This window comes from Alexandromys fortis, unplaced genomic scaffold, assembly GCF_014885135.2.
Source record: "Alexandromys fortis isolate MF-2015 unplaced genomic scaffold, M_Fortis_MF-2015_v1.1 scaffold_73, whole genome shotgun sequence".
NCBI classification, from domain to species: Eukaryota; Metazoa; Chordata; class Mammalia; order Rodentia; family Cricetidae; genus Alexandromys; species Alexandromys fortis.
The window spans coordinates 3,260,965-3,276,984 of record NW_026067959.1 but is presented as its reverse complement, the minus strand read 5'-3'; the positions used below and the strand labels follow the sequence as shown (position 1 = coordinate 3,276,984).

At 39.8% G+C, this 16,020-nt stretch overlaps 1 protein-coding gene across 1 annotated transcript in view; it reads left to right on the top strand.

Annotated features, from left to right (window-relative positions):
• The window catches only part of Mtrex (Mtr4 exosome RNA helicase), a 57,939-nt gene that overhangs the window by 38,464 nt on the left and 3,455 nt on the right, over positions 1 to 16,020 (top strand). The window contains exons 21-25 of the mRNA XM_050152847.1: positions 3,574 to 3,762; positions 5,452 to 5,615; positions 7,527 to 7,632; positions 9,515 to 9,571; positions 10,576 to 10,738. Of these exons, the coding sequence (XP_050008804.1) occupies positions 3,574 to 3,762; positions 5,452 to 5,615; positions 7,527 to 7,632; positions 9,515 to 9,571; positions 10,576 to 10,738 (679 nt within the window). The remainder of the gene's footprint in view (positions 1 to 3,573; positions 3,763 to 5,451; positions 5,616 to 7,526; positions 7,633 to 9,514; positions 9,572 to 10,575; positions 10,739 to 16,020) is intronic.

Here is a 16,020-nt window from a genome sequence, read left to right as displayed (position 1 = left end):
ATGGATGGTTGTGAATCACCATGTGGCTACTAAGAATTGAACCTGGGTACTCAGCAACAAGTGCTCTTAATTGCTGAACCATCTCTCCAGCCCTTAGAGTACAAACTTTTAAGTTGTGATCCATAGGCTTCTAAAATGTGTGCTTTTCTTGAAAATTTAAATAAATAAATATATATGTGGAGATGTATTATTCTAAGAAAATATTCTTTGGAATATCTGTACCTTTGAAGCCTGTCCTGAAACTCGCGTTTGTAGACCAGGCTGGCCTTGAACTCACAGAGATTTGACTGCCTCTGCCTCCCAAGTGATGGGATTAAAGGTAAGAAAATATTCTTAAAGAAAAAGAACTGTAATGAACTAGTTTGTTAGCAAATAAATAGATCTTGGAAGTAAAATGAAATATAGCATTTCAATGATTCTAATAACTCATAATAATACCGTAACTGAATAGAAAAACACTTGATTTTTTTAGTTAGCATAAATATTGCTGTTGTCTGGGGAAAAAGGATTACCTTGTTCTTTAGAAATAAGCTTGTATATTTCTGTTTAAATGTAAAATTGATTGAAAAAGTTTTTTTTTGTTTTGAGATCAATTACCAGCTCCCAGGTTTGTCTTACTTGTTGGAACACCCTGGTATAGGCCGTGCTCTGCTTTGACCTTAGCTTCCATAGAAAAAGATCTCATGTTTTCTGTCCACACAGGATAGGCTGATTCTCTTGGTTTTCTCAGTCCCTGTTCACAAGGCAGGAAGAGCTGCAGATGCGTGTGCCAGAAGAACTTCACGTGAAGACTAGAGAGTCCTTTGCCTCTTTGTACATTTAGCTGGGCATGATGGTACATGCCTTTAATCCCAACACTTGGGAGATAGAGAGGGGCCAGCCTGGTCTACAGAGCAGCCCTGTCTTGAAAAACAAAAACAAAACAAAAGATTAGTATTGCTCTGTCTTTATACTTCAACCTATAACTCAGTTTCTTAATATTCAAGTTCATGAATAAGATTATATGACTTAGTAATGACACATCCTCCCTTTGAACAAAACTGTCTGGTAATTGCTGTATGCACAAAGCAAGCAGTTTCTTGAAACAACTTGCATTATTTCTGATCGCAGTATTTCACGTTTCTGAACCCTTTGCATTTTTCGTTTTTATTCTTTGTGTGTTGTGGGAGGGGTATAGTGAACTTTGTTGATGATATTCAAGAGAGTAAGGCTTTCTATGCCCCTCCCCTTGTTCTCAGGGTCTGGAGTAGAAACTGCAGAGAGATGCTCAGTTGGGGGCTGAATAGTAGCAGGGACTCCTCAGAAGCCAAGGGCCTCTGTTCCTCGTTGTTCTTGCTGGAACGGGTGGTCCAAGGTTTCTTACTCCTTGAAGCACATATGGGCCTCAAAGCCACCACCGTTTCTGTAGCACATTTGTTGTCATTTAAGGAGATGAGTTTTACAGAATTCTAATAGAGAGCAGTGCCAGCCCCAGCACCAGTGGTGGAAGAGTAGGCATCTCTCACTTAAAATTGCAGGAGACAACCTGGTCTTCATCATAGCCCAGGATGCCTTTTTTTCTCTCTCTCTCTTTTGGTTTTTTGAGACAGGGTTTCTCTGTAGCTTTGGAGCCTGTCCTGGAACTAGTTCTTGTAGAACTAACTCACAGAGATCCGCCTGCCTCTGCCTCCCGAGTGCTGGGATTAAAAGCGTGCGCCACCACCTCCCGGCGCCCAGGATGCTCTTTAATGAGCCCTTCGTTCAGTGCCGCCTTCATCATCTTCAGGAAGTCATCATTCTTGGCGGCTTTTTCCAGGCAGCTCTCAGCCACAGTGGATATATTTCTGGTAGGAACACAGAAAGCCATGCCAATGAGCTTCCCACTCAGCTCTGGGATGACCTTGCCCACAGCCTTGGCAGTACCAGTGGATGCAGGGATGATGTTCTGGGCAGCATCACAGCTTCCCTGAGGGGCCATGCACAGTCTTCTAAGTGGCAACGATGGCATAGATCATGGTCATAAGTCGTGCTAAAGGTGTCATGATGACCCTGGTCAGGGGATCTAAGCAGTTGATGGTGCAGGAGGCATTGCTGACAAGTCTTGGGTGAGTTGTCATATTTGTGGTTCTTTGTACCCATCACAAACGTGGGGCCCGAGATGAGTCATTGATAGCAACAGTGTCTTACTTTGCCACAGTTGAAGGCAGCCCCCGTGACCAGGCACTCAGTATGGCAAATCCATTCATTCCTACCATGACCATTGAGTCTCAGGGACAAGGCTAGCATTGCAGAAGATGGAGCAGAGAAAGCCGGTTTTACTCTTTCTGTGCTTCCTTTTCTGAGATAAGGCCTCAGTGTGTTAATTAGGTTGGTCTCAGACTTCAGAGTTCAAGTAAGCACTATGCTTAAGCATCCCAAGTAGCTAGAACTACAAGTGTACGCCACCACTAAGCTAGTCTGTACTACTCTGTGTTTACCATACTTAGGATGGAACCCAGGGCCCAGTGCACGTGGGATAGTAGTTCCTGACTATTCTGATCTTATCTGTCCTTCAAAGTCACCAACACTGAATTCTAGTGGGTGGAATAACCAGCCAGTGAGCTGTCCATTCTCTGAACTCATGATCTGTTGTAATAGGCTGCTAGTTAGTTCCTGGCTGCTTAGCCCTGAAATACTCACACAGAAACTGTGTTAATTAAATCACTGCTTGGCCCATTAGCTCTAGCTTCTTATTGGCTAACTCTTAAATATCAATTTAACCCATTTCTATTAATCTGTGTATTGCCACATGGCTGTGGCTTACCTGCTAAAGTTCCAGCATCTGTCTTTGGCAGGGCTTCATGGCTTCTCTCTGACTCTGCCTCCTTTCTCCCAGCACAGTTTAGTTTTTCTCAACTACCTAAGTTCTGCCCTATTAACAGGCCAAGGCAGTTTCTCTATTCACCAGTGGTATTTACAGCATACAGAGGGGAATCCCATATCAATGATCTCATCATGAATCGTGACAAAGTTAGCCAAAGGAGGCTTTTTAAAAGTTTCATTTTTAGCTCAGTAGTGTCCCATTTAGAAAAAAAACCCATGTCTCCAAATAATGTAAAAATTGAATTTCCCACATAAATGATAGGAAATATAGTTACACATTAACTATGCCAAGATTTTACAGTGACGTAAATATACAGAAGTGGTTTTACCAGTAAAGTCATGCCATGCCCAGAACTAATGGATTACACTACAATGCTATTTATATTAGTGGATTATAATATATTCTGTTAGCGGTTAGTTTTATCGTAGCAAATGAAAAGAAATTTTCAGACCGTGGTAGAATATATCTGTAATTCAGAATTCAGAAGGCCGAACAGGAGGATTACGAGTTTGAACCTAACCTGTGCAGCAAAGTAAGAACCTGTTTTATCCTGCCCCCCACCTCCCCCAAAATGAAAGTTTTCAAAAACAAATGCCGTGGTAAACTGCTCTCTGGTTTAAGTGGAGAAAATATATGTCGAGTCCTTTTTATGGCCATAGACATAGAAGAGACAAAAAATGGAATAGTGGTTTAGTCTCATCTTGTTAATGGGTTTTACATTTTTATTTCAGGAAGTTCAGAAGCGTTTTCCTGATGGTGTTCCTTTGTTAGATCCTATTGATGATATGGGCATTCAAGATCAAGGACTAAAAAAAGTCATTCAGAAAGTAGAGGCTTTTGAGCATCGAATGTATTCTCATCCACTTCACAATGATCCAAATTTGGAAACCGTGTATACACTTTGTGAGAAAAAAGCACAGGTATGGCAGAAATAATTTTTTTAAGATTTATTTTTATGTGTATAAGTTTTGTCTGTATGTATATGTACCATATGCATGCCTGGTGCTGGAGCAGGCCAGAAGAGGATGTTGGGTCCCCTGGAATTGGAGTCAGTCATGGTTAGTTGTGAGCTGCCATGTGGCTGTGAGGAACCAAACTTAGGTCTTCTGCAAGAGCAAGTCCTTATCACCAAGCCAACTTCTCTAGCTTCCAGAAACAATTTTATGTATTTCATTAAATATGTTATCTTCTTGTCCTCTTTTTATCGTCTGGAATGGGAATGTCTATCTGTCTTTTAGATAAACTACAAGTGCTGGAGCCTTTCATCCATTGCCAGCAAGTTAGGATTCGCACAGAGACCTAGGGCAGCAGAGTACAGTAGAGATTCAGGATAGCTCACTGATAATAGTAAATACTGTTAGTGGCCACCTGAAGGAAAACAATGGAATGAATAATTTATCCCACTCAGTGTGCCTACAGTGTCAGTGTCATTTCAACATTATGCTCAAGGTATAAACGGTCTTACTACAAAATAGTCTTGTATGCTGGGTTCTTTTCTCTTGTTTCTTTCTCTTCTTTCTTTTGGTGGGAGTGTTTCAAGATAGGGTTTCTCTGTAGCTTTGGAACTTACTGTGTAGACCAGGCAGCCTCGAACTCACAGATCTGTCTGCCTCTGCCTCCTTTAAAGGTGTACACTATCACCTCCCAGCTGGGCTCTTTTTCTAACTTAAGTTTTATGACTCTTGTAGTTTTTACCGTAGTGTTTGCCTCTGCTCATATAGGCATCTCAGTCAAAGAAATCTTAGAATATTTCTTTTTTTTTCTGAGATGTTTGATAGTTATGTTAGTTTACACGCAGTGATCTAGCAGAGAAATCACTACTTCCTACAGTACAACATTATGACATTCATCAGGATTACTCAGGAGCTCTGTTAAAGACCCTAACCTTTTTATGGAGTAATGTCTCAGCCTTGTCAGTAAAATACAGATATGATATTGTTACCTTTGGGATTGCTTTAAAATTTCAGTTATTAGGTTACTATCTTATTCTGGGGCGTGGACTCCAGACCTTGTTTATGCACACTAAGCGGGTACTGTGCTCCTGAGCTCCACTGAAGAGCACAGGAGTGACAGGACTCACACACGGTCGCCTGAGTAAACAGGACTGCTCATCCCTTATCATTTCTCCTTCACTGAACCTTAAGATTTAACAGTATAGAGCTTCAGAGGTTCAGATTCCATCCTTTTAATCCCTAAATGTTCTTTGGGTTTTCTTTTCTGCATTTAAATCCTCCTTTTCAAAATACTGTTTTCTTATTTTTGTGGAGCCATTTTCTTGCTACAAAAAATATGTAATATTTACTGATTTTCTGATTTTAAAATTCATTTAAAACTAAAGGCACATTTTATTTTAGGTTTTCATTTCTGTGTATTGAATAATAACTAATTTTTTAACGTGGGTATTTTGTGTTTTCCACATGCTTAACATTTTAGCTAGTGTTGAAGAACTTTTCAGGTACACCCTTCCTCTCCTGGCATTGCATCTAAACCCCTACAGCACACATTCTCAATCAGGTGGCCTTATAAACTACTTTTTTGGTGTTTTGTTTTTTTTCCATGTTATAATACTCAGTTTATTATTAAATTGCCTTTGCTTTTGTATGCCCTAGATTGCAATAGATATTAAATCTGCAAAGCGAGAATTGAAGAAAGCAAGAACCGTCCTGCAAATGGATGAACTCAAATGTCGCAAACGTGTTTTAAGGAGGTTGGGTTTTGCTACGTCTTCTGACGTAATAGAGATGAAAGGACGTGTGGCTTGTGAAATAAGCAGGTAAAATGTTCTGCATAGACTGCTAAATGTTATTTTGTCTCACGTGGACAACACTCGTCAGGAAACAGCTGTCGTAAATAGGACAAGGTGCTATTGTGCTCTTCCATGTTGTACACAGTTTGGACCAAGAGGCTGAGAAATCAGAACTCATGAATCTCAGTAATTAATGTAGGTACTTCTAACTAGCCTTTTGCTATGTTTTCTGTGAAACACTTTTTTTTGTGTATGTTGAGAGTTCTATATAATTTATGTTTATAACTTTACAAATCATACCTTAGTTTATATATCAGCTTGTATGCTGTTTTCTAAAAATTTTTCACCTTGACGTTTAACTCCAGTCCATTCATATATATAGAGGGAGCACAAGTGAGCAGGTTTTACTCAAGTTTGGGGGTAAGAGTAAGTTACCACATTGACTTATTTTAGGCTGGAACATAAATTTGGAAATGCAGTGCCAGCTCTATTGTGTATCTACAGATCGAGCTCACTTGTAGATAGAACATGTGTTGGAAAAAAAGTAAATGTATATGTGTTGTCCTTTTACCTAGTCCCTGTCCCCTGCCAGTATCGTACAACTGTTCACATGACATTTACGTTGTCTTAGGTGCTGTAACTAAGAGAGATGACTTTAAAGTGTGTGTGAAGACTGACTTAGGTTGTAAGGTTCTTGAACATTCTCAGGTGCTGGCAGCTTTGGGCTGGGGGAGGAGGGGCGGGGTAATCCTAGGACAGCTGTGTTGTTCTTAGCTTGTAATCTTTCACCATATTGTTATAATTCCAAACAGTAGCTATTTTACTGTCAGTTCTGAGTTAGCAATTCAGGAATGGCTTGGTCACATGGCTCTAGTTCAGGATACCACTCCCCACCCCATAGCAATAAGAGGGTAATTAAGTAACATACGAGGAGGCTCGAAGAAGTGAGTAGTATTGGAATAGGTGGAGCTTGCTTATTCTCCCTCCTCATCCTCCCCTCTACTTCCTCCCACCTTCCTTCCATTCCCTCTTTCTTCCTTTCCACATGGGTCAGTTTGGGTGTCTTCACAGCATGAGCGACTCAGAATGGTGGCCCTAATCACATGGAGTCTGTGGAGGCTTAGGACACCAGCGTGAGGTGTTGTGTCATGTTTTCTGATGGTGTTTTGTAACCCAGCTTAGCAATTCTACAGCAGTACATTTGTCGCAGTCTTTTGATTACATTTGAGTCACAAATGCTCCTAGATTCAAATAGAAAACAATTAGTTCCATCTCTTGATAGGAAAGTAGCAGCTATCCTATAGAATTCTTTTCTATGCTTGAAATGGTTCTGTACCTTCACTGTTCTGTAAAGTGTTCATTTAGCCATGTGTGAGGATTTAGCGCTTAAAATGGTGACTCAGCATCTCTGAATTTTAAAGTATGTATTTTTTTAATTAATAATTTAGTTCTTTAATTTCATTTTACATTCCAATCAAAGTTCTCCCTTCTACTCCTCCCACCCCCATCTAGTCCTCTCAACAGGTAAGGGCTCCCATGGGGAATCGACACAGTTTGGTGTGTTAAGTTGAAGTTGTCACTTACACAGAGGGCAGCCTGTATGGACAGTGCAGTTGTAGAAGATGATGTTGAGACCCACTTCAGAAAATAAGTTTTCAGTCTATCTTTAAAATCCATCATGACCAGTTTTCTGCCTTAGAAGTTATAAATAGCTTAGAAGCCTTAGCCTGACTGCCCCCATTTGAAAGTCATAAGCAGTATTAGTTTTCTTGACAGTGTCTTGTACTGCTTATATGTTGACAAATAGAAAGGTTTACCATTTCCTTTACACATTTATACCCCTTGATTTTTCATGATTAAATTACATATTTTAATTAATAACTACCTGTTAAAGATATGTCTTTATCTTCTGACTTGTGAAATTTATTCTCTCTTTAGTGCTGATGAACTCCTTCTAACAGAGATGATGTTTAATGGGCTTTTCAATGACCTTTCTGCAGAACAGGCAACTGCACTATTGAGCTGTTTTGTGTTTCAAGAGAATGTGAGTTTATATATATATATATATAGTATGCTTTGTTTATTCACACATCATATGGTTTGAATAAATAGTATAATGGATATTCATTAATAATAAGACTCAATTCATGTTTATATGTCATATGATGTCATGCCAAAAAAGGATAGTTATGATAAATACTTTGATATATTAGATGAAATGTACTTAGCATACTTCTATTTTTAAATGTTTCTAAAATTGCTCTATTTTTCTGTAATAATTGTACATAAATCTTTCAAATATGAAGATGAGTATCCACAAAAATTTATTTTTTTAAAGATTTATTTATTATGTATACCAGAAGAGGGCACCAGATCTCATTATAGATGGTTGTGAGTCACTATGTAGTTGCTGGGAATTGAACTCAGGACCTCTGAGCCATCTCTCCAGCCCTCCACAAAAATTGATTAAACACCCAATGTTTACAGTGCATAGATCTGGACACTGGAGATGCCTTTTGCTCTACTGGCTTATGTGTGAGTAAATGAAGAAGTAGAAGAGCTGGGGAGAATACCTGATGCTTCAGGTTCTTGTTTTAATGTGTCGGAATGGAAAAGCCCTCCCCAGTATGAAATTTGAATTGATACCGAAATGAAAGTGAAAGAACAAATTTGTACATTCAGAGAGCACTATTTACCCTGGTCAGATCAGGACCAGTGTCTTCCACCTGTGGTGGCCAGAGTAGATGAACTGGTCATGAATGGATGCTGTGTCCATGGCAGTTAGCATGTTTGCATCCCTTCCCTGTCATCCTATATGGTTTCCCTGTTTACCAGTCATGTTGATAAGCTTTTGTTTTTACAGCAGTAATATAAAACATGGTTCATGATTTCTTATGAAATGTGTTTACAAACATACGCCAATCAAAACTAAGTCCTATCTACTATGCAGATGATATTGCAACTGCTCTATAGTTGCCTTTTAAAATGTTAGCCTATTAGCCAGGCCTCGTAGTGCAAGTACCTGAATTCCTAGCATTCATGGGAAATGGGAGGGGAAACAGAAGAATCTCAGGAAACTTGTAGGACTGCTAAACCTCAGCTAACAAGGCAGGAAAGCGGGAACCTACACAACACTTGAAGGACAGCCTCTGGCCTCTGCACCTGTTTTTACCACACATGCACATGCACTTCGGCATTTCTGTAAGTCTTGACACCCCAATACATGCTGTGGTATGATATGAATATTTCTTTATCCTAACACATACTTTTATCTCCTCAAAGAATTCAAGTAGCTTGTTTAATTTTATTTACCTTGTTATAATGATAGATTAAATTGTGTTATCTAAATTAGAAGTTAACAAATTTTACTATCGAGAAGAGCAGTATTCAAATCTGCTGGGCATGGTAGTGTATGCTTTTAATCCCAGCACTAAAGAGGAAAATGCAGGTGGATCTCTGAGTTTAAGGCCAACCTCAGGTATATAGCAAATACAAAAAGTATTAATTAGAAATACCTGGATAAAAATAAAATTAGGCACAGTATTTTAAACACCCTACATTTTCACTCTAAACGTTCCTGTAAGCTAAACTTTGATAATTAAGCTATAAGATAAAACTATTGATAGCTACACTAATATTTATAGTATTTGCTTCTTCTGTGGTTTCGTTTCTATTCATAGGAACTGCCTGGGTAGCACAATTGGCAAAGTGAGCAGTCAGTGTTCTCTGAAATGTGGTAACTGCTGGTGATGAGAGTACTGATTGTGTGTGAAAACCAGAAGCTGATTAGATAAAGTAAACTTAAATAATAACCATCTAAGTCTTAGAATTTGGGGTAAAAGAATATAAAAAGTGTTGCTTCATTTCAGCAAGCAAGTAGTACTTGCTCAGGTTTTCATATTTCATATTCTTTTTCTTTATCACAGTCTAGTGAGATGCCCAAACTAACAGAACAGTTGGCTGGACCACTTCGACAAATGCAGGTAAGCTAGTGATTATAAAAGATATCAGGTTAATCATGGCATTGTACCACTGCACAGATTAAATAAACTTGCTATCAGTTGTGCAATTTGATTATATTTTATTAACTTTTTTGATTTTTATAACTGCAGATTTAAAACTAAGTAATAGGAATAAGGTATACTGACTGTCTATTACTTTTCTTCCTCAGTATTACCCATGGTATTTTTTTTTTTAGATTTTCTTTATTTTATGTATGTAGGTATTTTGCCTATGTGCATTTCTGTAAAACCACATGTGTCCGGTGCCCATGCAGGCAGAGAGGGTCATGTGTGGGTTTTCTGAACCGGGACTATGCTTGTGCTAGGGATTGTCCCTGGAAGAGCAGGCAGTGCTCTTAACCACTGAGCCATCTCTCCAGCCACCATTTTCCTCAGTACTAAAAAATAACATTTAGTTCTAGTATTATTAACTTTCATTTTTCAATAATGATTTTAAATATTTGATTTTATTATTTTTTGATTGTATGTTATATGAGGGGTGGTGTGTGTGTAAGTTCAAATATCCACAGAAGACAGAAGAGGGCATTGGATTTCCTGTAGGCGGAGTTAAAAGTGACTATAACTACCTGGTGTGGATTCTGGAAACCCAGCTCAGATTCTCTGGAAGAGCCACAAGCCCTCTTAACTGTCTTTTGTTCCTTCTTAAGACAATTAGAGATTAGTTAGCTGTTGGGTAAGTATAGTGAGTTGTAGGGTTTGTAGTAAATGTAATCTGGCATAGAGGTTATGCCTCTCCTGGGCACGTCCCGGCACTGACTGACACAGTAGGAGGCCTGGCTGTGTGATCACTTATAAGCATGTGTGCTGTGCCTGCTTAGAAGCAGGATGTTCAACTCACAGAGACAACACTGAAACCTGTGCTTTCTTCAAATAGGAAAGTGATGTAGAATCCTGGCTTCGGAAACCATTAGTGATATGAAAGATACTCAGTAAAGAATTTTAACCCAGTCCTTTATTCTTAAAAGGAATGTGCTAAAAGGATTGCAAAGGTTTCAGCAGAAGCAAAACTGGAGATTGATGAAGACACTTACCTAAGCTCGTTCAAGCCTCATCTGATGGATGTGGTGTATACCTGGGCAACTGGAGCCACATTTGCTCATATCTGCAAAATGACAGATGTCTTTGAAGGTATGAGGTGTATGATGTTACTAGTGAAGTGTGATGGCAGTGTGACTTCAAACTTTATCTCTCTCTCTTTCTTTTTTTTTTTAAAGATTTATTTATTTGTTATATATACACTATTCTGTCTGCACGTATGCCTGCAGGCCAGAAGAGGGCTCCAGATCTTATTACAGATGGTTGAGAGCTGGGGATTAAACTTGAACTTTTGAAAGAGCAAACATTGCTCTTAACTGCTGAGTCATTTCTCCAGCCCCTCTGTCTTTTTTTAAATGTTATTATGCTTATGAGTGTTATTTGTATATCTCGACTGCACTTTTCCCTCCCTCCTTTCCTCCCAGTCTTTCTCCCTTCTGCCCTTTCCCTGCCCCCCCCCCAATCTATTCCTCCTTTGTTTCTACTCAGAAAAGGGCAGGCCTCCCATGGATATCAACCAAACATGGCATATCAAGTTGAAACTTCATCTCTAAACCCTACTATATTCCCTATCATCTCTACCCACAGAAAATTCATGCTCAAAGATGATGAGGGCTTTAATAGCTCCTAATAGGTAGCCGTAATAGAGTCTGTGAAAAGAAGGAAGCATAACAGATTTGTGAGCCTTCCTTAACACACAGGAATCTAGGTCGGTGTACAACAGAATTTCTGTTTCAGAGGTACCAAAGCAATGAAATAATGGTACCACCACTTCTTTGTTGCCTAGCTTTTGCAAGATGAGGATCAAACTATGCTCATTCACTACATAATAACAGCAAGAATTACTAATATACGTGTTTGTGTGTGTGCAACGCCTGCTTCTCCAAGAAGTCACAGTGACATTAGGAATGCTGGTATATAGCAGAGATGGGTTTGTTTGTTTTAAAGTAATAGTTAAGAAGCAAACAATAGCTAGGTTTGGTGGCAAATGCTGTAGTCCCAGCACTCATCAGGAGAGGCAGGCAGATCTTTGTGAGTTCCAGGCCAGCCAGGTGAGACCCTGTCTTAAGAGTGGAGTGAGCATAAGATAGAATATAGTTGAATTGCTTTGTTGGTGTTTGTTGTTGTTGGGTTTTGCAAGTTTAGGATTATAGCTATAAATGGAAAAGCCTTGGGTTGGTGAGTTTTGATCTTGACCCTGCTGGGCAAACAGAACCTTTGGAAGTCGGTGGGTGGGGGGGGGGGGGGGGGGGGGGGGGCGCTGTTTTGTTTTAAATCCAGGGCCTTGGAAAGATAGTTTTATGAGTGGTAGTGCTTGCTGCATAAACACAAAGACCTGAGTTTAGATCCCTTGCACCATGTAAAAGCCAAGCACAGTAACACATGTCTGTAATCCAGCACTAGGGGGTGGAAAGAGAAGAGCCGCTGGTGCTCAGAGGCCCAGGGGAGCTCCGGGCTCAGTGACAGAGCCTGCCTCAGAACATAAGGTGGAGAGCAGTTAAGGAAGGCACTCGGCAACAGCCTCTGCTCCACCAGACAGTGTGTCTTCAATATCACAAACAAAAGCCTTAGTATCTCTTCCTAAAAAGAGTCTCAACATTCTTCTTAAACAGGAAGTGCCAGGGTTTTTACATATGAACGCAAACAATCGCTGTAGAGCTCTTCAAACATTAACTGGGCCAGTTAACACTTAGTGACCATAGCTATGGGATGTCTTATGCAAGAAGACATTGAGATCAATTTGAGGAACTTTTAAAATTAAAATATTTACTTCCATTGCCTTGAAAAATGAGTAGGATGTTTATCAAACTAAATTTGAGTGACTATATAAGCTAATGTTTCAGTGCACCCACCCAGGTAGATCTGTTAGGACTTAAGCACTGGCTGTTCCCATTGCCCTGCAAGCATTTGGCATTGGGAGATCCTTATGAATTATGTGTTGAAGTTATTTCCTTCTACCTGCCATAGGATTTTTGAGGCAAATGTTGTTCAGTACGTGTTCTCCCAATGGTGTCTGTAGGGCAGTCTACCCTTTCCTAGGACAGGTTACTCTCTCTGTGTTGGAAAGGACTTTTGCTGATAATAGTTGAATAATATTTTACTTATGTGCATTGTTTGTGTTTCAACAGTGGTACAAATTTAGTAATAGGTCACTTAGTAATCAGTGCATGATACTTAGTTAATGAATAATCCTGAGACTCTAGTAGGGATCAAGTACTATGCTAAGTACGGTGCAGGCAACCTCTCTGCCTTCAAGAGAGAGTTGGCCATAAGAGTTACAAAGATGTATGAGGGACCAAACAGCAGCAATTAGGCAGGGTGATATAGAAAGCTGTAGTTTAGGCAGAAATATTCTCTATGGAAACTGCTTTCTGTCCTTAAGAGAATAATTTTGTTTTGTTCCTTCCTCCAAGCAAGGCAGTACATAGGAAAATGCTCTTCTATAAAAGCAGGTAGTTTATGTATTCATAATAGGTAAATCAATTGTGCCTACCCATATCTTGAAAGTTTTTATTATAGAAAGAAGTGCCAATTAATTCATGTTACAGTATGGATGAGTCTTAAAAGTGTTAGAAGAGACAGGTGATTTTATGCATGAAAAATGTTACAATAGTCTGTAGAGACAGAAAGCTAATGAATGGTTGCCATAGCTTGTGAAGTCAGAGCTGGATATGATGTCTTAATAAGAACAGGATATTTGAGGAACTGATTAAAATGTTCAGAATTAGATATGTGATCGTTACACAGCCACTAATTTACCAAAACCCCTGACTTGTGTAGTAGTCGAGTGAGCACGTCAGTTCTCACCTAGTGTAGGTTCTTCCAAGGCATTGAGAAGACAGTGCTTGCAAACTGTACAAGTGAAGGTACTTAGAATAGTGGGTTTATGCCAGCATATTTATACTTATTTGGAAAAGAAAAGGCAATGACTACCAAAAATTGAATTTCTGGGAGGAAGAAAAGATATTAGCACTAGTTAATACCAACTTGTGATAGTGTGGGAAAGAGGACCATGTTTGCAGCTTTGTCACCTAGCTGGTTCTAACTAATGAGGCAGACTGCTGGGAGGGAGGCAAGTCTTGAGCTGCATAGAACTGCAGTTGGTTGGAAAGGTGTTAGCTAATTCACTGCTCAACAGTAGTCTCCACTCGTCCTGTGGGAGCAGCTTCTGCTGCTGGAGCTGTGGACAGTTGGTGATCTGTTTCCAGGACTCTGAGACAATGCTCAGAGCCATTGGATATGCAGCCTGTACCCAGTGCCCTGTTCTCCTCCCTCGGTGTTCTCCTGAAGCTGTGTCCCAAAACTAACAATGTGTGAGCGCCCTGACCTGGTTGTGCTTTCTTGCTTTAGTTTTTATATGCTGTCTGAATTTATTTGTAATGCTGTGGCTCCTGCTAACTTTGGCAGATTCTGGTTAAAATTCATTGCATGTATTTGTTGAAATAGTAAAAGAACATTAGATTGTATTTCTTGGTATACATTTGAAATTATTTAAAACAAGTGTGAGAGAGTACCTCTCTTTTGGTGTCATATATAGTGGATGTCTGAGCAATTTTACATTGCCTGTGAACCAGTTCTGTTCCTTTCCAAAGTGCTGTGCATTTCCATTGAAACCACTGCCTTGTTCAATTTTTTTTAATAGTTTGCATTTAATATAACATGGCTGCATGCTCATTACCTCATCTGTCCCACACCTTTGGTTTCTCTAGAAGCTTCTGAGTGAGTGCATTTCTCCTTTCCTTCTGAGGTGGGCATGGAGCCTGCATCCCTACCTAACCTTGAGAACACGAGAGAAAGCCAGTGTGTATCAGTTCTGCTGTGCTATGGGCTCATGTGCAGGGCTGTTATTTACATTTCATTTACAGCTTGGATAACCCCATCAGCTTGGGGCCTGGTACGACTGTTTATACCAGACAGCTGACAAGTCTGGGGCAGTGAAGGAAAGGTGGAGAGATAAACTTCCTTGGATTGTATGCATAATCCAGTGATCATCTCTTTATGTAGCACCTAGTTAGAATGGCATTGTTTTGTCTTTTAGCTTTTGTAGCTATAGCCTAATTTTAAAAATTGAGAATGCTTTCATGTATTAGAATGGAAATGTTAGCTGTCTCTCCAAGTGGAGCGCAACTGTAATCCTTGCACTTGGAGCTGAGGGAGAACTGGGGGTTAGCTTTTCCTATGTGTGCTTGCTTCATGTGTTGTAGTCTTTTCATTTGGAACATTTTAGCCTCCCTGTCTCACCATAGGTAACTGTCCTTCAGATACCATTGAGACTTGCTCTAGTTTTCCTCTTGTAGACCAGTACCTGAGTATTTGTCCTTCATTGAGCTCACAGATTCTCATCTGTTCATTTTATGCCTTCCTCATCCAAGTTCAAGATGAGAGCAATGATAGTGCTGAGCTGTGCAAGGCTTCCAGTTTATAATCTAAGGTTCTTCCATGACTGAACTCAGTTTCCTCACCTTCATTGCTCTCCTTGTGCATCTCTCTCAGCTCCAGCCCAGCTTTCCATCAGCCTTCGGTTCACCTTCTCATTTTGACTCCCAAGGTCATCTTTAATTCTGTCATCTTCCTAAATCCTATCCTTTCTGCTGCTGTCCTAGCATAATAAACCTGCTTAAATTTCTACTTTTTGTTTTGCCTACATGTATGGCACCATGTATGTACAGTATCTGAGCAAGCCAGAACAGGGCGTCAGACACGCCCCTCCCCAAAAGGCTGCCATGTGGGGGCTGGGGATTGAACCTGGGTCCTCTGGAAGAATGGCCAGTGCTCTTGACTGCTGAGCCATTTCCCCAGCCTTACTGCTTGTAATTTTGCCCATGTATCCTACTACCAACATAACAGTGGCTAAAACATAGTTCTGAGCTTATTATTACCTACCTGGGTTAATGATCCTGGACAAATTGTCAGTTGTACCTGTTTTCTTGGGTAGCCTCATTTTGAGACAGCATTTAACGAGTATGGTGCTGTTGTCCCGTGCTTTCTTAGTGTTTATGTTGTCGTCTTTACTCTCAGTCACATCTCTAGGGAAGATAGTTTCCCTGTCAGTGTCCTTCACAGTCGCAGAATTCCAGTGCTGCTGTTTCAGTGAGATTACTGTTGTTAAGGACTGTCAAGCATGCAGAATGAAGAACCTTTATCTGACTTTTTTAACTGCTCCTTAAAGCACATTAATGAAGATTTGTTGGTTTGTTTATATTACCAGCATGGAATAGTCCTAGGAAAAGTTTAAAGCCAAAAACTTAATAGCTGAATTATAATTTAGGGCCTATAAATGTAATGTACTTTTAAAATCCCAGCTAAATCATTTTATGTGAATTAATCTGAGTAGACAGTGTGACTTCTTTTTTTCTCACAAATACTTTATGTGT